We start from the raw sequence: 17799 nt of genomic DNA, 5'->3' as shown, positions 1-17799 counted from the left end.
TTTTTAATTTGGGCCGAGCATTATCAACTGTCTTGTAAAGGGGCCATGTCAAGATATATATTGTTTATTCCTTCATGAATAAGTGTTAAAATGATGGTTTAAGGGACAACTACTATCTGGTCCATGTGGGATGGTCCGGCAGTGGCTCACTCAGTAGGGGCTTGGACTGTGAGACCTAAATATGAAATATGGACTGCTACTTGGAGAGGTCCCTGTTCACCTCCTGCCCTGCCGTGGTGCCCTTGAGCAAGGCACCGGACTCCCCCCCCACTCCCATTGCTCCCCGGGCGCTGTACAATAGCTGCCCACTGCTCCTAGTACTAGACTCCTGGTACTAGGATGGGTTAAATGCAGTGGCCAAATGTCACTGTGTGTGCTGTGTGCTGTGTGCTCTGCATGTGTGACCATTAAAGAGGGTTTCATCCCTCCCCAATTCTTCTTCTTCTTTTAAATTCTAGTTAGGTGCTTCAGGTAAATATTGGATTCTGAAGATATTTGAGCTACTTTTGTATTTCAAGCTTTTCTGTTCCCTAAATGTTACTTTTATGCTGTGCATTGAAAATGTTGTGTCACCAGATATGACCTTCAGTGGTGTAGGATATCAGATAAAGCCTGTGAGTTGTGGCTCCAGGTCATAGATCCTGTGTAAATAATCTTCCAGGCGTCATGATGACATGAGAACACCTGAGAGAACCACACCTGTCCGTACAGTCACAGTCTGTGGATACAGCTCAGTATTCAGACGGAGCTCAGCATGCAGAGGCTGTTCACCGCCGAAGTTATGTTCAGGAAAACTGTTCGGGTGAGATGTGGGTAAATTAAATATATACAAAATATACAGGGGGTTTGTAAATAAGTACATTTACTTAAGTACAATTGTACTTCACTTGAGTACTTAGTACTTCTACTCCACTACAATTCAGAGGTAACACGTGTACTTTTACTCCACTACATGTACTTAATATCTTTAGTTACTTTACAGATGTGGATTAATGATGTGAAATATAATCAAGTGTTAAATCAGACTTTAGTTCCACCTGGAGTAAATTCACAAGCTACCCTGCAGTATACAAAGTCATTCAAACTAACTGCACCTTTACCAGCTTTGAGAACACTTTCATGATCAATCATTATAAAACATATCATATATATTATTCTGAAATGGACCAATCTGCACAATGACTACTTTTACTTTAAGTATATTTCGGTGCTAATACTTTTGCACTTTTACTTGAGTAACATTTTAAATGCAGGACTTTTTCTTGTAACAGAGTATTCCTACACTCTGGTACTTCTACTTTTACTCAAATACAAGATCTGAGTACTTCTCCCGCCTCTGATTACATCACATGTGTGTGTTTAGTTTTACAGAAGCGAGCTATGAGCAGAGGTGGAAAAAGTACTCACATATTTTGCTTGAGTAAAAGTAAAAAAACATTGTAAAAATACTCAGTTTCAAGTACAAGTCCTGCTTTAAAAACATGTAGCCTACTCAAAGTAAAAGTACAAAAGTATTTGCATCAAAATATACTTTAAATACAAAATGTGAAAGTACTGATTTTCCGATAAGGCCCATTTCAAATAAAAAAATATTACATGTTTGTATAATTATTGTCAATGTTGCAGCATAACATGAAAATACTCAAGTGAAGTACAAGTACCTCAACATTGTACTTAAGTAGGACAGTAGGCTACTTGAGTACTGACTTTTTGTACTTTTACTGAAGTACAACACCTGAGTACTTGTCCTTCTCCCACATCTGAGAATATACATACATAAAAACATGTTACATTTTAAATAAATGTATAAATCAAGTCCTTATGAAAGACACGGTGTTGAACTAGTTGTGCTGCTGGTGACATGAATGTTTTCTGACCGCTTTATGGTATCGTTTATCTGTCGGAGATTTTCCAGTGAACCGGCAGTGGCTAACTTTACACTTCCTCCAGGATCATTTTTCACGTTATCCTGGAAATAAAGAAATAACTAACTTTCTTAGTAAAACGTATTTACACTTCAACGTTTCTGTTGAAAAAGAGGATGACGTGCCTTCAGTCAAATGTTCAATTAGAATCCCTTCAAAATAAAGGCCCTGAAGTTGTATCAGATGTACAACAATATTTATTATAAATTGGTGTGTTGACATGTAGTAGACCTATATGTGTTAAGGTTAACTAAGGGCAACATTATTATTTATTATTATTATTATTATAAATATGAGCTCTTTATTGAACAAGGACCATGCATAAAAAGACATTAATCTCAAAGAGAAAATATGCTTTATGCCACATTATAGCTAAAAGCTCATTTCCGACTGCAGTCCTTGGGCAGGTACACTGTACACATAACAATCAACACACATTGCATTACATGTTAGCCTACTTGTTAGACGCTTTTATCCAAAGCGACTTACATAGGCCTACTCAATACTGTGGGCAATCCCCACAGGAGCGGTTTCGCCGCTGCGAGGCTCCACTAGCACAATAAATAAGAGATTAATTAAAGAATGCCTTAGTATCCAGTTTTGTCGTTTTTGTTCATTTGAGATTTAGAAGTCTTATTTTGAAAGGTTATTTGGCGGCTGGGTGGGACGCCATGTTCGGTTTGTCCAGCAGAGGGCGCCGTGCTCTGCTTACACACTACACCGGTGCTGTGTGCTAGTCGGAAGTGCACTTTATTTCCACCGTGTTTAGGTGGCTTCGGACACGTATGGACAAACGTGTGAAGTACAATGGGTAAGATTAAGATTTTGAGTTCATAAAATAGGATAATGTTCTGTTAGTGGGAGCCACAAGAGCTAACGTGCCTGCGGTGTTACAGCGGCTCCCCTCATAAATCCTCTCTGCTTTTCAATGTCACCTTATGAGCCGGCGAATGAACAGAGTGGAGTAGGTTCACTTCTGTGGTACTGTTGTGGTTTATTCAGATATCTATTTGGTCCCACCCCATTGTAGTGTGTAATCAACCAATATAGAACAGATACTACACCGCACCACAAAGGAGATAACCAGAGTTAATGGACAGTCAATTAGAGCATTATGTTGTACAGTCTCACTGACCAACATGTCCTCTCTTTTATTTGTCATACTTTTCTTGTGAGTGTGGCACCCTAACCAACCAAACCCTGTTACCCATATTAACAGCATAAGACAAATTCATTTCAAAGTTATCTTTCTATAGTTAAATATAAGTCTGTCCTTGCCTTGAACGTAGCATTACATTCCGCAGCTTAGCATTAAGCCTAAGCATGGTCATATTGCAATAATTAACACTTTTTCTTATCAATTAACTCAAAATGGACACAACTGTGATTCAATTATAGTTAGATCAAGAGGTTGATAGCATTTTTAAAATGGCTTTCTATTGATTTCATAGTTCTAGCCCACCATTGAGCACTGTCAAAAAGTAACAAATAAAACATCAAATTAAATATGTACCATTGAGGTCTGAGCGGGCCAAATCAGTTTTTGTGATGTTTACTACCTGATTTTCTCAAATACAAAACTGAAAAATTAGAAAGAAAGGGTTCAAATTGTTCAAATGTTAAGGTATAAATGTCCTCCAGCTCTGGATTAACCCATGTATTGCTGTGTTGTTACATTGGTTTACCTGCTACTGGGCTTTCTTTCCCCTACACTTGTACTGGGATATGTGTTATGTTACCAGAATCTCCAGAGGAATGATAAAGAGGAATGAGCAAGCTTTTTTTGTTAGTTAATATCTTGGTGCAAGCTTTTTTTATTTTATTTTATTTTATATGATACTTTTAAAAAGTTCTAGGAACACAAGCATACATTTAAAAGACATGTCCTCAGTGTGTACCTACGTAATCTTATTATGACGATCAGTTTTAAAAAATTGTTACAAATAATAATGAATAGGCGCTTTCACACCGCAGTACTTTTCCCACAAAGGTTCATCAGAACTTAGTTCATCAGAACTCTTTAGTTCTCATGAACTAAGTACAGATCGTGTTCACACCGGAATAAGTCCCTGGGGGAGGATTAGGCAAAGGAAGCAGCTGACGTCACTTCTTCTTCTTCTGCTTTGGGTTTACTGGCAGGCCGCAAACAACTTCACGGCGTATACTGCCACCCGAAGTCCCCGGAGTTGGGGACTGGCTTCAGTAGAAGCTGCTGGGACTCCCAACAGCTTCTACTGAAGCCTTCAGAGTAAATCACCAAAACGCTGACACCTCCTCATCTCCACCGCTCCCATGTTTTCTTTTGTGTTGCCATAAGTTAGTCTCTCTGCGTTTGTGCGCTGGGCTAATGCTAATAATGCTAATGCGAGGATAATAAAATGGCGGCTTTCCAAAACTTTTTGGGAGTTTTACGGGGCGTGGTTTGCAATCCGCCCAGCCAATCAGACATAGGAACCTTTTTCTCCCACGAAAGTCCCTGCTCTCTAGCAGGGACTGAAAAGTGGGTAAAAAGGTTCTCATGAACTCATTTTAGTTCCGTATTTTTTTGGTGTGAATTCTACATTTCGGAACTAAAGTGGGAAAAGTACTGCGTGTGAAAGCGCCTTATGTATTATTATGTCAAATGTTTGTGTGACATTTGACAACCATATATTTGCATTTGAATTCAAAGTCACAGCTATTGCTAATAAGTTGCCAAGTTGTGGTACCATTTATATATGTGTTTGTTAAGGTTGATGGAAGCTAATGTTCAATTACGTAACACAAACAGAAAGTTGTCTTTTTCACTTTCCTCAATCAGTCAATCAATCAAACATTATGTTTTTATTTGTTTCCAAATTTTCTGTAATAATCCAGTTGTCATTCTGGAGTGACTTTTAAAAAAAAAGTGCTTGTGTCGTGCACTCATTTGCGAGCAAGAGTCACAGCTGAAATATCATCTAATGCAGAAACATGGCTTATTAAAGTGAAGATGGCTGGAGCTGTGAGTCTCACTGGCTGTTTGCTGCGAGTGATTTACGGAAATGTAAATGTACTGCATTTATCTAACACTTTGAGCTGTTTCTCATTCAACCATTCAGACCAACACTCAAACACTGAAGGCAGCGAGCTACAATGATATAAACATCTGGAGCATTTGGGGTTATAGTCTCCTTACAAATGCAGGCTAATGATGAGCGTTCATTTGTCTCCTGTGTGCTCACAGAGATCAGCAATAATGCCACAGCCCAGAATGATGCTGGTGGTGACGGGAGATGACTTTGGCTACTGTCCCAGAAGAAACCAGGGGATTGTGGACTGCTTCAAGTCTGGAGGCATTTCCAATGTGTCCCTGCTGGTCAACGGCTGTGCTGCCAAGGAGGCGGCAGATCTGGCTCAGAGGTACGGTCACGACGGGGCACGCTTTTGAGTAACTAAAACAGTGTTACAATCAACTTGTGTAAGTAAAAAACTCTATATGATCAATGTTATTGTAATGGCGAAAAATAAAGAAACAAAACAGAAAATGTACTCAAAATAAAACTGCCACTCCAAAAAGTGAACCTTATGCAGGGAATCATTATCCAATGTCCAGGCAAGAACGTCGTTTTGTCGTTTTTTGTCGAGGATCCAATATCCAACATATACAACAATGGTTTCCCGGATATTGCGTAGAACTTCCGGTAATTTCCCTCATCCACGTGGCTCGTAGATCTCAGCTGTGTCAAATGAATTGAGAGGGAAAATAACTCTGGATTCGGCTTTTGGGGTATTTTACCAATTTTAGGACATAATTGAATAAATAGGACTTTATTTAAATAAAGGTTAATTCAAATGTTGCTACTGGGTAGTTGATTTAGTCATTCCACGGGCCTCGTTTATTCCTGACAGTTGCTCAGTTGCGCATAAAGCCGATCTTGAGAGCAAAACGTTACAAATGACCCATCATGGCTGCCTGTCGAGCAGATCTCCCGCTCTCGGCTCAGTCAGATGATTGGAGAGAGAAAATAAATCTGGATTCAGCTTTTAGAGCCTTTAAAACTAAAAAACCCTAATGATTCAAATAAGCGCTATAAAAGTGTTCCTTTTGGGTAGTTGATTTGGCAAATCAGAAATACTATGTAATATAAGTCAATGGGAAAAGGCCTTTTTGGGTGCAGTGACGTCACAGACTGACACAGAAGTTGAAGTACTGCCGTTTGGGCACTTCAAAAATGTGCTTCCACATCCCGCGCACTTCCTGGGGGCTTCCGCAGTACTTTTCCCACTTTAGTTCCGATATGCATTCACACCAAAGAAATCCGGAACTAAAATGAGTTCATGAGAACCTTTTTACCCCCTTTTCCGTCCCTGCTAGAGAGCAGGGACTTTCGTGGGAGAAAAAGGTTCCTATGTCTGATTGGCTGGGCAGATTGCAAACCACGCCCCGTAAAACTAAAAAAAGGTTTTGTGGAGCCGCCATTTTATTATCCTCGCATTAGCATTATTAGCATTAGCCCAGCGCAGAAACGCAGAGAGACTAACTTATGGCAACACAAAAGAAAACATGGGAGCGGTGGAGATGAGGAGGTGTCGGCGTTCTGGCGATTTACTCGGAAGGCTTCAGTAGAAGCTGCTGGGAGTCCCAGCAGCTTCTACTGAAGCCAGTCCCCAACTCCGGGGACTTCCGGCCGGGGACTCTGGGTGGCAGTATACACCGTGAAGTGGTTTGCGGCCTGCCAGTAAACCCAAAGCAGAAGAAGAAGAAGTGGCGTCAGTGGCTTCATTTGCCTAATCCTCCCCCAGGGACTTATTCCGGTGTGAACGCGATCTGTACTAAGTTCATGAGAACTAAAGAGTTCTGATGAACCTGTGTGGGAAAAGTACTGCAGTGTGAAAGCGCCTAAAGAAGGGGTAGTACCAGTATTTGGCCACTATGTAAAAACTGCCCCTTAATTAGCGACATTTTACCACAACCCTTACATATTTCCCCCTTGATCACTTGTGGACTGTTTGTCATATTATGGGTTTTAATTGATACAGTATACAAAAAAACGCATTCACAGTTGAATTGCTTTTGAACAAAATATGTGCACGCTACCTCTCCCCCTGTTCGAAAAGTTCTGTAGTAGCTTGGCTTCATTCACCATGAAAAACATTAGGTAAACATCTCCTGAGGTTTTGACCCACACCTTATGTGTGGATCTGGAACATTTGGTAAATATTGTGTCGCAGCAGTATCAGCATCAGCAGGTCGGCGTGTTTCCTTTGGTAAAAGTACCTCAGAACTCACACACCTCACACACTTCTTGTTGTATCCCAATGCACACACACCTGGCACAAAGTTTAAAATTATAAAAGTAAGATGGCTTTGAGAAGCCTTGCAAAATGTAATTGTAGCTTAGTATAATGAAAAAAGCAACAAGTACGTTTGTTAATCTAGTTAATGACATCCTTGGTTGTTCATGCAATGTTCCATATTTTCTGTCTTTAAAATACCTGCTAGCTCCTCAGTACAATGTGTGTGTAATGTCCAAACTCGTCATTCAAAGAACAGCAAGAGATGAAGCGTGTTTTAGAGAGTGCTTCTGACACAGACCATCTCTGTTGTTCAAAGATTCAAAGGCTTCATTGTCATTTACACAAAAGTCACAGCAGAGTTTTGCCAAAGAAAATCGGATGTTCCAGGCTCCTCCAATAACGAGGATGAGATCAAAACAGAATGTAAAATGAAATACTGTAAAGTGGAATAACATAACATGGTGTTATCAGGAAACTCAGGACATTATGAAACAAATCATTCATGGAGCACATTGGATTCTGCACAACTGACATTTTTAGCCAACATCCCATTCAAATAGATGTCTTTTCTTTTAGGCACAATATCCCCATGGGTCTCCATGCCAACCTGTCAGAGGGCGTTCCGGTGTGCCCCAGCCTCCAGCAGGCCTCCACCCTGACCAACCAGCGCGGCTTCTTCCACGGGAAGACGGGCTTCCGCCAGGCCCTGGAGGGAGGCCAGCTCAGCATGAAACAGGTACACTGCTCCAATGTGTTAGCATGTATCAACCTACAGGCACAGGACCCTGGAAAACATGCCAACAGCCATGACACTTTCAACTGCTCACCTCTGGCTGGCAGAGCACTCACTGCTCCATAGTTTTAGTTTATCCCCTCCATAGAGTCTTTTAAAGAACAGTCTTACCATCAACAAACTTTTTATATTGAGTATTCTTTATCTATCTCTCGTCAAGATTTTTGTGTTTTTACTCATGATGTTCTGTTACAGAATTAAAACAATGAACACAATACAGTAAATGCAGTAGTAGAATGGAATGAAGTACATTTACTCAAGTAGGACTAGATTTATTTGATGAGTTACTTTACAGATTCAGGTTATTAGTTAATACAACATTTAAATACACGGATAAATAAACATTGACATATAATTATGTATCATTTATCCTCTGTAATGAACACATTAATGCATCGATAATCATCATGCAGTCAATATATATGGTTCTGAAATGGGGTATAAGGCATAACAAGTACTTTTACTTACTTAGTACTTTAAGTATAATTGTATGCTAATAATTACTGTACTTTTACTTAAATAAGATTTTGAATGCAGGACTTTTACTTGTAAAAGTATTTTCTTCCACCTTATTTTAATGTTATCTGCAATGCACAATACACTGCCCAAAGACCAGAGGAGTTAAATACTTTAAACATATTCAAGTTTTAAATCCTGTGCAGTGTGTACCCCAAACTTTCTCTGGAAAGGAAAGTATGTTTGAGACAGAAACGTAATAATATATATCAAACACACAGAGGCGTTATCTGCCAGAGCATGACGCATGCTGGAGGGTGGTTACTGGCACAGAGTCACACTCTACAAGACAACCCCGTTTGTTTGGCTGTGTGGGGTCACACTTTAAGGCCAAATAGCTCAGTATTGTTAACTAGCCAGACTCCTGTTTCTCCTCTACGGTATTGCTACAGTTGAGCTTTTTCCTTCCCAGGTGGAGCTGGAGTTGAGGGCTCAGGTCCAGCTGTTCAGGGATCTGACGGGTCACCTGCCTCACCACATGGACGGACACCAGCACGTCCATGTCCTGCCAGGTAGTGTCAAGTCAAGTCTGGAAGAAAAAGCAACTTAAACATGCTGACTTGTATCCGTGAAGAGATCTGACATTCAAACACACCTTGGGCAAGCTAGTTCAGTACGTAACAAATTTGAATATGCAAACATCGACTAGGAACAGGGAAAACAGGCCTCGACACAAGACCGGCAAATAAACCTGCAGAGGTGGGAGAAGTACTCAGATATTGTACTTCAGTAGAAGTAGAAGTACCACAGTGTAGGAATACTCCAGGTGTAACAAGTCTGATTGAGGACAGAGCCTTCCACTCTGCGGCCCCCTCTGGAACTCACTCCCCAAAGCCATCCGTGACTCCCCATGTTCAAATCACAAATCAAATCTTACCTTTTCAGATCTGCTTTTAATCTGTAATTAATGTTGTGTTTTCATATTTTAAGTGTGTTGTTTTAATTATGTTTTAATGATTTTTACTTTAATGATTTGTAAAGTGTGAAAATGCATTATTATTATTATTATTATTATTATTAAAGTTTTGAATATATTTCACATCATTAAAGGTGGGGTAGGTCATTTTGGAGAAACCAGCTCGAGATCGCTAGAATTTGAAAATACACAGCCGGAAGAAATCTGCCACTTCCTTATAGAGCCCCTCCTCCAACATACACGAACGCGCACATGACCAATGAGGGCACGAGATAAGTTTGTGCACAGATGGAAGGCTGACAGCCAGGTAGGCCATCCAGTTATTTTAGCCGGGCCGGCTCAAATGATTGGTCGTGCTTTTTACAGTACCACGGCTTCCACAGATGATATTTTTGTATGGATTTTTTGTCAAAGCACTTCAGATATTCATTGCTATCGGGATGTTAAGAGCATTCCATGGAATATAACAAAAAGTGTATCTCGAGCCGGTTTCTCAAACTTACCTACCCTACCTTTAAGGTACTGATCTGTAAAGTAACTAAAGGTAGTAAATAAATGTAGTGGAATAAAAGTACAATATCAGATTTACTCTACACTGTCCTGTGTTTAGAACATTTGAAAATAATCCAAACTAAATAATGGTATCAGTGAAATTCATATTTTCCTTTTTTTTTTGGCTCTTGGCTCTTTTGGCATAATTACCCTCAAGTTACAAGTGTAGGGAGGCGGAGAGAGAGTCTGCAATCAGAACTGTACCAAACAGCAAAACAAATATGATTTAAGAGACTCTCGATTAATATATATATATTTTACATTTTATTTAGCTAACGCTTTTATACAAAGCGACCTGCAATAACTGCATTCAACCATGAATATATATGTATTGATGATAAAAGTATATTTAACCCTCCTGTTGTCTTCGTTTCCCCCCCTTACTTTGGTGTTCGCGGTCAAATTTGACCGGTCCTGTTTTAACTGCTATTACATTAACACAAAAACCTTTAATCATCAACAAATTTCATTTAATACCCTTTCAAACTGTACATATTGTATCAGACTACTGGTATACATGAAACACTGCAGTACATATACAAAGAATAGACACTGAACATGTATTGCGTGTGCCAGGTGTGATCCATGTGGGGGGATGGGCACATAAGAGCGGGAAGTGTGTGTGTGTGTGTGTGTGTGTGTGTGTGTGTGTGTGTGTGTGTGTGTGTGTGTGTGTGTGTGTGTGTGTGTGTTGTGTGTGTGTGTGTGTGTGTGTGTGTGTGTGTGTGTGTGTGTGTGTGTGTGTGTGTGTGTGTGTGTGTGTGTGTGTGTGTGTGTGTGTGTGTGTGTGTGTGTGTGTGTGTGTGTGTGTGTGTGTGTGTGTGTGTGTGTGTGTGTGTGTGTGTGTGTGTGTGTGTGTGTGTGTGTGTGTGTGTGTGTGTGTGTGTGTGTGTGTGTGTGTGTGTGCCAGGTGTGATTCACATGGGGGGATTGGGCACATAAGGGGGGGAACACATCTAGGCTATGTGTGTGTGTGTTTGATCTGATCCGGATGGTTACTAATTCCTTTTCTTTATGGCGGTCATTTTTGAGCGGGAACACCATGGGTGTTACAAAGTTGACTAAATCATCCAAAATGCAATGAAAGTGGTGATCAGCAATTTTACATGTTCAAATGTCTACTGTGAAGGATATCATAAAGCCTTAATGCAATCGAATATAAAACAAAAAAAGTTATGATTGATGAAAGTAGTAAATCGGTCAGATTTGACCCGAAGACAACAGGAGGGATATATATATACTTTTATCATCAATATCGTGTATTTGGACTACTGTAGGTCTATATTTGACATTCAGATGTTTGACTTGTTTTTCTTTAATTGTTGGTCACAATAGTCTGCATTAGGTGGAATGTTCCTGTATGATGTGTGTGTAGATGTGTACCTGAGTCCTGATGTTGCTGCTCTGTGTTCCAGAGGTGCGTGAGGTGTTTGCACTCGTCCTGTCAGACCTCCAGATTCCGTTCACTCGTGTTCCCCTGGAGCCCGGTCTGCAGGGCTGCCCCGCGCTACCAGCACACCTCCAAAGATTCTACGCTCAGGTGGAGAAGGACGCCCGGGACTCCATCCCTGTGTTCACCCGCTACGGAATCAGGTCTGTGGACTGAGCTCAATGAATCCTCTCAATGGTTCGACTGGTCTGACAGAGGTTTAGAGGAGGGTCCTGAGTCCTGGGATCAGATGGATAAACTGGTGTTCATAAGGACAGAATGGGACCACCTCACACAGACTTCAGAGTGAACAGGCTTTTATAGAGCAAGCGGAGGGTGATGGTTGAAGTGGAGATGAAATATATAAAGTGAAAGACAGAATCTAAAACATTGTTTTGATTGACAGCTTATATCACAGTTTGTTTTTTGTCGGCAATCAACATATTTTAGCATTATTAAAGAGGCCCTATTATGCTTACTTGTGTTTTTCCCTTTCCTGTAGTGTGTTATATAGGTTTTCAAATGGTCTGCAAAGTGAGTTTGTGTTTTCATGCAGGGTGTCTTAAAAAGTATTAAAAGTTGATAAATAAATTTAGCGAAAGATTAAGGCTATTAAAATGTGTTAAAGGTCCCATGTCATGGCCATTTCTACTGATCATAATTCCATTGTTGAGGTCTACTAGAATAGAGTTACATTGTTCAATTTTCCAAACTCACATTGGTTTCTCATACAGCATCTCTGTATAGCATGTGTATTCACTCTGTCCTAAACGGCTTGTTGGAGCTCCTGCCCCCCCCCCCCCTCCCTGTGAGCCCACTGTGCTCTGATTGGTCGGGACGTTGCGAGGCTCGTTGCTCTGTGAGCTGGCTTACTGGTGTGGTTTCCGGGTCGGCGATACAGCGGGACAGCGCAAAACTCATCCTGAGCACACACACACTCACACCCGAAGTAAAAACAATAAGTGTGGCTTAATATTGAGTAAGAAAAGGGTTTATAACGCTGTGAGAATGGGTCTGCGGAGAGCATTTCTCCGCGATCCCAACTCGTCTCTTACCAACCAGGGAGCTCTATGCAAGTCAATGGGACTCCCTGTTAGTTGAACATTTATGCTAAAGGTACCTTCATAACACACAAGGGGACGGGTAATAACCAGAAAAGCATGACATGGGACCTTTAAACGGCATTTTCCAAGGTATTAAGAAGGTCCACAGTAACGACAACATGAAACACCCTTTAATTTACTGCAACGACATGTCGGGAAACCCCCTCAAGGCAGCCCCATGCATAGCACGCCGTAAAATGCTGCTTCTTATTTTAAGTTGCGTTGCCTTGCTCCGCTCTGGGGGGGGGGGGGAAAGAGTGTGTTGGGGTGCCACTGATGGTGACGAAAGCTGGTTTGAGGGCCCCCCACAGACTCTAGAATCGCCACTGTCGATGGGGATCAAAGCTGTCCGGTCCCACATGCTAAGTGCTAGCCAGAAAGCCGCAGCGTTTAAGTCCCAACTCTCCCGATGGCCAATCCGTGCCATCGCTGACACACACCGCTGCAGTGCAGACTCTCTGCACGGAGGAGCCGCAGAGGAGCAGCGGAGTCCAGGCGATGCTGCTCCTCCAAGGAAGAGACACACGTTCACTAAGCCAAAAAATATATATCCGGTCACAGAGATCTGCTATTTTAAAGTAAAGTCAACACATATCGACCCTAAATATAGTCTATATTAAGAACGAGAAAAGTCTTAACATATATATCGTTTTTTGTAAACATATGACATATGTGCGAGGGTGATGACGTCAGAGCATCGTCCCGGGGCACATAGGACGATTTTTCATTTTCCATTTTTTTCTTCCTGGGTATGGTGACGTAACCATACCCAAATGGACCAATCCGCGGAGCCGTTACGTTGCGTCTGCGGAGCCTTTACGTTAAGTCCGCGGATTGGTCCAAATGGACCAATCAGTGAGCACACACACAGACTCACAGCCAGGCTGCGCGTGTGTGTGTGTGTGTGTGCTCGGGCTGGGTTTCGCTGTGTCTCTCTGTCTCGCCGACCCCACGCAGCAACCAGGAAATCACACCAGTAAGCCAGCTCACACTGTCCGCTCCTCACAGCAGCGAGCCTCGCAAAGTCCCGCCAACACGGCACCCAGACCCCACGCAGCATTCTCATCTGTTTGTCATTACTGGTGTCATTTTCTGGTTGCTAACAAGCGCTATTGTAACACATAAACACTGATGTTCCGCTGTAACGGTGGTGGACTCATCAGAACAGAGTGGGCGAGCTGACCAATCAGAGCACCGTGGGCTCATAGGGAGGGGGGGGCAGGAGATCCAACAAGCCGTTTAGGACAGAGAGTGAATACACATACTATACAGAGATGCTGTATGAGAAACCAATGTGAGTTTGGAACATTGAACAATGTAAATCTATTCTAGTAGACCTCAACAATGGAATTATGATCAGTAGAAATGGCCATGACATGGGACCTTTAAATGATTCGTACAGGGAACCAAATCTGTGATCATCAGGTTCCTCAGACAGACCGAGCTGCTATTGATCATCTTGTCCACATTTCATGACGATTAAAATGATATTTCAGGTATCGTGGCTTTAATGATCGATTTAGTGAAACATTAATGATAAAGCATGCGGCCCAGTGTAATGGTTGTGTGTCACAGCTGAGGATTCACTTTACAACACACACAGTCTGTGGAACTGTGTTTGAACTCTGCTGTCTTTTTCACTCATAGATCTGCACACTAGTGGAGGGAGCAGAAGTATTCATGTGTGAGCAGGTGATCAAATCAGCTGAGATCTCTCTAACACAGCCATGTGTTGGCATGGCTTCATTAATGAGATGCAATGAGTAGCTGTGCACAGCTTTCCTTTGGAGTGAACCAAAGAGTTAATTGTCCTTTTTCCAGGGCGAACACACTGTCTACTCAAAACCTGCACACATTGTTGCAGGTTCAATTAAAACACAGATTGATAAATATTTGAATCCCATTAGATGTATTAATCCCCAGAGGTGTCGCCCTGCACAGAGGTGGGAAAAGTACTCGGGTGCAGCTAGCTTGAATGACTTTGTATACTGCAGGGTAGCTTGTGAATTGACTCCAGGTGGAACTAAAGTCTGATTTAACACTTGATTATATTTCACATCATTCATCCAGATCTGTAAAGTAACTAAAGGGATTAAATACATGTAGTGGAGTAAAAGTACAGGATTTACCTCTGAATTGTAGTGGGGTTGAAGTACAAAGTAGCATCAAATGGAAATACTCAAGTAAAGTACAAGTATCTCAACATTTTACTTAAATACAGTACTTGAGTAAATGTACTTAGTTACTTTCCACCTCTGCTGCACGTCCCTGATGAGAGTTGATGCAGCTTGTTGTTGTTTATTGAAGGTTGAATAATGACCTGCTGCCTGCTGATGCATGCAGTGGTTCTGTCCTCTCTCTGGCTGACACACACTGACTGTCTCCCCTCTGTCCCCAGGTGGCCCCATGTGTACCTGGGGCTGACCACCATGGGCCAGAACATGTCCGTCCCCAACCTGCAGCGGGCCCTCAGCCAGGCGCTGGCTGCGGGGCCCCCAAGCTCTCCCTCCAGCGGGTCAGCAGGCTCTCACCAGCCTGTGGTCACAGCAGAGCTCATGGTCCACCCGGGGTACCCCAGTCTCCCCCAGGAGGGGGGCTGTGGGGAGGGCCCCGACGAATTCTCCCAGTCCGCTGACAGACAGCACGAGCTGGGCGTGCTGAGGGACCCCGCCCTGCTGGCCCTCTACCGCCGGGAGGGGGTGCAGCTGTGTGCCTTCAGACACCTCTGAGCACTGTGGATCCTATAGAGACACAGTGGTTAGAGCACAAATCACTCTCAATCTGCTCGGACTAGCAGTATGTGATGTGGGGGGGTGAGGATTTTACTCCAGACGTGGTTTTTATAATAGCATATCTTATCTTGTTATTAAAACATTTCCTAAAAGCACAGAAATATGTGCACTGCCACGCTGTTAAAGCTTTATGAATTCAAATTCTAACTAATCAGTCACTAATTATGTTACTAATAATGAAGGAACGCAGAGGTTGGACTGAGTTATAGACTTTCACTTTCTATAGATCCTTACAGTTGAGAACAAAACTGGTATCTGATGTTTCTCTCTCTAATCTTAAAGACAACGTGTCATTTTTAATCTCTAATTCTTACATTCGTAGAGCCCTCGGAGCAGCTTTAGCACAGATTCTGGGCTCAGGGGGGGCTCACCGGGGTTGTGCTATCATGCAATAAGGGGTATTTAGCTCAGAAAGAGATTCAATAATCTGGATCAGCTGTTGCTTTGTCGTCGTCGTCCTGGACCTCTGTCTCTGACCTCTCTGTCGTGATGTCACCAGATATCAGTTGCGGAATGAAACTTCAGAAATAAGTTGTAATTAACGTTACAACCCACAAAAGGAGGATTTTTATAACAATCTGTCAACCCATTTGATCTTTTATTGTTAAAAACATTCTTTTTTCAGGGCTGCACACGATGAGTAATTGATATGCAATTAATCGTTTTGTGGATGAAGTATCTTCAGAGTATAGTTTGAGTCTTAGTTTTGTGCTCATGTGTATTCCTCAGTAAATGAAGCCATGTTGTCGTTGAAATGATTCCTAATGAACTCAGGTCTGTAGCACTGAACATCTGATAACCTGCCAAATGTTGGACTCTAAGTGAATGTGATTGAACATGCACCTGTAACAGTACGCTTTGTAATATTTATAGCTTTTTATCTGGATATTTGAAATTGTATATTTTGATAAAGTTTATGTTAAAACTTTTTTTACATTGCTGTGTTTAAATTGTTACAGAGATAACAACTGAACAGCTGAGCGAATAAATGATGTCAAACCGATATCTGATGTTTCAACATGTCATTTTCTATCTCTAATTCTTACATGTTTAGAAGCCCTCAGAGCAGCTTTAGCACATATTCTCCAAACCTACATAACAGACAACACAGTCTCACGGCATGTCGTGTTATAGTCACGAAATTAATCTATTGATTCGTGCCTGCACCAAATAATAACAAATTAGAAGGAAAAAAAGATGACAAAAAATACAGATTTCCGTATTCTGAGGCTCTGAGACATTTCTTTTCCTCGCGGACAGCAAATAAACTCCGACATTATACAATTTAAAATAAAATGGATTGGGTTAGGCTTAGGGTAAGATATTGAGTAAGAAAATGTTTTTATGAACCACACAGCTTCTGGTCTTCCAAGACCCGACCGGACAAAAAGACGTGGTGCAGGCACGAAACATACTACTAATAGTAATACATTCCTTTTAAAATCGTTCTGTGTGACACAAAAAACACGAATCAATAGATTAAATTAATTTCATGAATACGATACGATACGATACGATATTACTTTATTTGTCAGATCAAGTCTGAAATTTGACTTGCGTCACAGCAGCTCCATGTCCAACATCAACAGACAAATATCCAGACACAAATACATGAAACACAAACAACAAACATTTAACATAACAGCACAATCAGTGAGAGAAAAGCTGCTCAAAGAGCCTTCAGCGTGCATTTGATCTGCATTCAGCTCTGTATTTACTGTGAGGATTGACTGATGCACAAAGGAGTGCTTCAGTCTGACTTTATTGAATCCTGGGACCCTGTATCTCCCATTAGATGGTAGCAGTTCATATTCACTGTTCAGAACATGCTTTGGGTCAGAGATGATGTTGTTGGACAGCCTCACTAGGTTGTTATGATAGGCTGAGTCATAGAGTCTCTGACAGGGTTGACCAACAATCTTTGAGCAGATTTTTAACAGGTGGAGCAGTTTTGATTTGAAAGCTGCTGACAAACATTTGTACCAGGTAGTAGTGCAGTACTGTAGAATGGACATGATCACAGATGTAAAGAACAACAGAAGAATTTCTCTGCTCGCCCCAAAAGACCTAAGACGGCGGAGAAAATAAATTCTTTGTTTTGTCCTTTTGCACAGATATTCAATGTGATCCTTCCATGACAGCAGATGGTCAATCATTACACCCAAGTATTTGTATGAAACTCCCTGCTTGATTTCATCTGTATGGGGACTTTATGGGAGTCAGATGGTGAGCCAAAAATGATTTCCTCAGTTGTCTTGGTGTTGATCTCAAGAGCATTGCTATCAGTCCACTCGACCACCTGATTTACAGCCTGTTGGTGCAGCTCAGGGTCGTCTGTGTTACTGAGCAGAGATATTATTGCAGTATCATCGGAGTAGGCTACTTAATGATGACTTGATTTGGTGTGTGACTGTAACACGAAATGCCGTGAGACTGGGTTGTAACAGATGATCATTTTTCATTATATTCGTATTCTTGTTACATTGTTTTAATACTAATCAGACATACAGTAGT

The 17799-nt window shown here is 41.5% G+C and overlaps 1 protein-coding gene across 3 annotated transcripts; it reads left to right on the top strand.

Annotated features, from left to right (window-relative positions):
• Positions 1–501: 501 nt before the first annotated feature.
• On the top strand, positions 502–16282 carry ydjc (YdjC chitooligosaccharide deacetylase homolog). 3 transcript variants are annotated; one of them, XM_034118753.1, is made up of 6 exons: positions 502–802; positions 5131–5306; positions 7761–7920; positions 8906–9005; positions 11377–11554; positions 14892–16282. In XM_034118753.1, the coding sequence occupies exons 1-6, from the start codon at positions 755–757 to the stop codon at positions 15220–15222; spliced, it is 993 nt and encodes a 330-aa protein (XP_033974644.1). In that variant the 5' UTR covers positions 502–754; the 3' UTR covers positions 15223–16282. The 3 variants fall into 3 exon arrangements, 2 of the variants coding, with proteins under 2 accessions (XP_033974644.1, XP_033974645.1); XM_034118754.1 differs by lacking the exon at positions 502–802 and adding an exon at positions 2629–2736; XR_004554996.1 differs by lacking the exon at positions 14892–16282 and having other exon boundaries at positions 510–802; positions 8906–9106; positions 11377–11536.
• Positions 16283–17799: the final 1517 nt, after the last annotated feature.

This window comes from Trematomus bernacchii, unplaced genomic scaffold (assembly GCF_902827165.1).
Source record: "Trematomus bernacchii unplaced genomic scaffold, fTreBer1.1, whole genome shotgun sequence".
Taxonomy (NCBI): Eukaryota; Metazoa; Chordata; class Actinopteri; order Perciformes; family Nototheniidae; genus Trematomus; species Trematomus bernacchii.
The sequence above is the reverse complement of the archived record's forward strand: the minus strand, read 5'-3'. Positions and strand labels throughout refer to the sequence as shown.

Coding starts and splice junctions, on each gene's coding strand:
- ydjc (XM_034118753.1), top strand. CDS start 755: ATGCAGAGGCTGTTCACCGCCGAAGTTATGTTCAGGAAAACTGTTCGG. Junction 803..5,130: donor TGTTCAGGAAAACTGTTCGG/GTGAGATGTGGG, acceptor GTGTGCTCACAG/AGATCAGCAATAATGCCACA. Junction 11,555..14,891: donor TTCACCCGCTACGGAATCAG/GTCTGTGGACTG, acceptor CTCTGTCCCCAG/GTGGCCCCATGTGTACCTGG.